Genomic DNA, 2,824 nt, shown 5'->3' with positions numbered 1-2,824 from the left:
ACCCAGACGAGTGGGCCAAGGAGAACCTCTCGGCGCCGCCGCCGCCGCCCACCGCCGGGGAGGGCGGGGGCGGCGGGCCAGGAGGAGGCGTGGGAGGAGGTGGTGGAGGCGACCTTGGCGGCGGAGCGGCCGCGCCGGGCGGGCCTGCGCCGGGCGGGGCGCCGCAGACACCGCTCGCGGGTGGTGCCGCCGTGCCGACCGGCTCTGCGCGCTTCTCGGCGCGGAGCTCGAACCGGCGCGCGGCGCGCTCGCGCTACGTCGACACCTTCAACGCGGGGGGCGCGGCGCCAGAGCCGTCCGATAGCGATCGCATGCCGCCGCCGCCGGCGCGGCCGGCCTTCAAGGTCTTCACGCCGAGTGCGGCGGCGGCGGCGGCGGCGGCGGCGGCGACGCGCCCAAGTATTTCACGCCGACGATGGCGCCGTCGGGCGGGGCGCCGGAGCAGCCAGCCGAGCAGTGAGCCGAGTGGGCGCGGAGCGGCCGAGGGCGTGTCTCGGGTCGCCGGTCGCCGGGGTGGGGTCGCCGCGCGGAGTGATTGGCTCCTCGCAGGACCTTCGTGGGTAGTGGGGTAGGAGGCGCGGGGCCGAGACGATGTGGCGCACTAGCGTGTTTCTTTCTTTGCTGCTAATGCTTCCCTATATCGGGGAGGGCGGCCCCACTAGCCTCCCCGCAGGCTGCGCGGCCACACACTCACGGAGCGCGGAGGAGGGCGGAGGACTGGCTCGTCGCTCGCGTGGCTCTCACAGTCACACTGACTCTTGTGTGAGTTTTTTGAAGAAATTTCTTCTCCAGCCTTCTGTCTAGTAAACATGAGGTGCTGCAATGAACATCCCCCCAAGAGCACTGCGGCCATCCCAATGGCCACGCACCAATGGGCCGCGCGCTCGTTGCCCCTCATTTCACATTTGGTGGGGCACGCGCCGGTGAGCGGCGTTCGCACACCACTACGCGCTGGGCGCGGGTAGTTTGCACACGCACAGGTTCTCCGCCATGCAGCTCGTATACGAGCCCAGGTTCTCAATCTTGCAGTACGAGCCCTCGCCGAAGGCCAGCTTGCACTCGCTGTCGGTGCGGCAGCTGCCGCTCGACGAGTCTCCGGCCAGCTGGTACTCGCCGATGCCGGCGTCAGGCATCGCCGGCCCGCCGAGAGCATCCACCTCAAACTTCTGCGACGCGCTGAGGATGGGCTGGCCCTGGTACTTGGGTCGCCCCCCCTTGGGGATGTGAGAGTAGCCCATTGGACATGTGGCCTGGCCGATGGAGTCGCCGTGCTCGGTCTGGGTCACCCCGTTGTTGAGGATGAGGCGGAACTGATTGGCGTACTGGTAGACCGCCTGGCGGACGCGATTGACGTAGCCGAGCGGCATGTGCTCCGCGATGGTGCGGTACGGCTGGAAGACGGTATTGTCGCAAAAGGTGTTGTAGTCGGGCACGGCCTGGAGCGGAAAGCTCAGCTCGAACACGTTGATCGACTCGGTGGGCCAGCGCTTCGTGGGGTTTTCGATGTCATCCCTGCACGCGTCATCCTGCAGCTGGATGTAGCCGCACATCTTGAACTCCTTTGCGCCCTTCGCCTCGAGCTTCTCGATCGTCTCGCGCAGGTTGGTGAGCTGGTAGTTGGGGTCCTCCCACGCGGCCGGGATCCTCCCCCTCGCGATATCAACCTTGGGATCCGGGTAAACGTTCTGCTTCTTCTCCGTCAGCTCGCCCGGGCAGGCCGCCCAATGCAGCTTCATGGCGCCGGGGCCGAGCCGCAGGGCCGACGCCGAGCCGTAGACGTACTCGAGCGGGTTCTGGTAGGTGTCGGTCAGCTCGTCGAGGCGTGGGTCGGGGCGGGCGCCCAGCACGAAGCCCTTGTAGTAGTTGTCGACGTTGGCCGCGACGAAGATGTTTGCGGGCGGGTTCTTGGCGGATTCACAAGAAGCGGCGGTGCAATCAGGCCCGGCGGTGCTGAACGCACCGATGTGCTCTGTGGCCACTGAGTTCTTGCCGGTGCCGATTGCGACGTGTAGCAGGTCGATGTGCCCCTCCTCTTGCGCCGCGGTAAAGTCGAAGTCCCCAAACACGTGCTGCGCGTCCTTCGGCTGGTTGTACGCCGGGATGTCGGCGAGCTTGAGCTGGCAGTTGGACGCCTTTCCCTTGGCGCAGGCGGCGTCGTCGCTCTCAAAGTGCTTTGCCGCGTCCATCAACTTGAGCGCAAACCCGCGCACGCGCACGTCGTGCACGTCCTTGACGGTAAAATTCTTGTTGCCGCTCAGCCGTACGAGAGTGTCGAAGGTCGCGCCCGATTTGGCCAGCTTTGGGTCGAGCAGGCCGACACGCATGGCGTAGGGGATGAAGCCCGACTCGCCCTCCTGCTTGTTTTGTTCATACAGCTCCCTGAGCGGACCGAAGGAGAATTTTGCGCCGAGGCAGGTCTGGCCCTTGCCGTGCATGCCCTTCATCACGCGGCTCGTGCGCTGACCTTGGTAGGACGAAAGCTGCGGCTGCATTGCCGCCGGGACCTGGTACTCGTAGGTCAGCGGCGGTGTCAGCGCAGCGCCCGGCTGGAGCGTCTTGGTGCGCGGGTTCGCGATGCTGTTGCTGCTCACGTTCGCGCACGGTCTGCAGTCGGAGTGATCCTCACTAACTTCGCAGCAGTTGAGGATACCGTTGTCCGCACGAAAGGTCGCCGGCTTGAGCATGCGCATCGCCATTGTCTTTGCGGTGATCTCAATGGTTGCAAGCTCGCCTGCGACGCCAAAGCCCATCTCCCGGCCGAGGTGCTTGGAGCACTGTGCATTCGGGAAGCTGACGCCCTTGGAGTTTGTTGCCGTTTCGGTGC

At 66.1% G+C, this 2,824-nt stretch overlaps 1 protein-coding gene across 1 annotated transcript in view; it reads right to left on the bottom strand.

Moving 5' to 3' along the window:
• Positions 1–769: 769 nt before the first annotated feature.
• Positions 770–2,824, bottom strand: part of EMIHUDRAFT_365398 (hypothetical protein) — a 2,808-nt gene continuing 753 nt past the window's right edge. Inside the window, 4 exon segments of the mRNA XM_005782955.1 lie at positions 770–883; positions 918–997; positions 1,010–1,961; positions 2,007–2,824. The exon segment at positions 2,007–2,824 is cut by the window's right edge and continues 2 nt beyond it. Coding sequence (XP_005783012.1) covers positions 945–997; positions 1,010–1,736 — 780 coding nt within the window. The 5' untranslated portion in view covers positions 1,737–1,961; positions 2,007–2,824 and the 3' untranslated portion in view covers positions 770–883; positions 918–944.

The sequence above is a fragment of the Emiliania huxleyi genome (assembly GCF_000372725.1).
Source record: "Emiliania huxleyi CCMP1516 chromosome Unknown EMIHUscaffold_184, whole genome shotgun sequence".
Classification (NCBI taxonomy): domain Eukaryota; phylum Haptophyta; order Isochrysidales; family Noelaerhabdaceae; genus Emiliania; species Emiliania huxleyi.
Note: the sequence above shows the minus strand (reverse complement) of the source record. Positions and strands in the feature narration are given on the sequence as shown.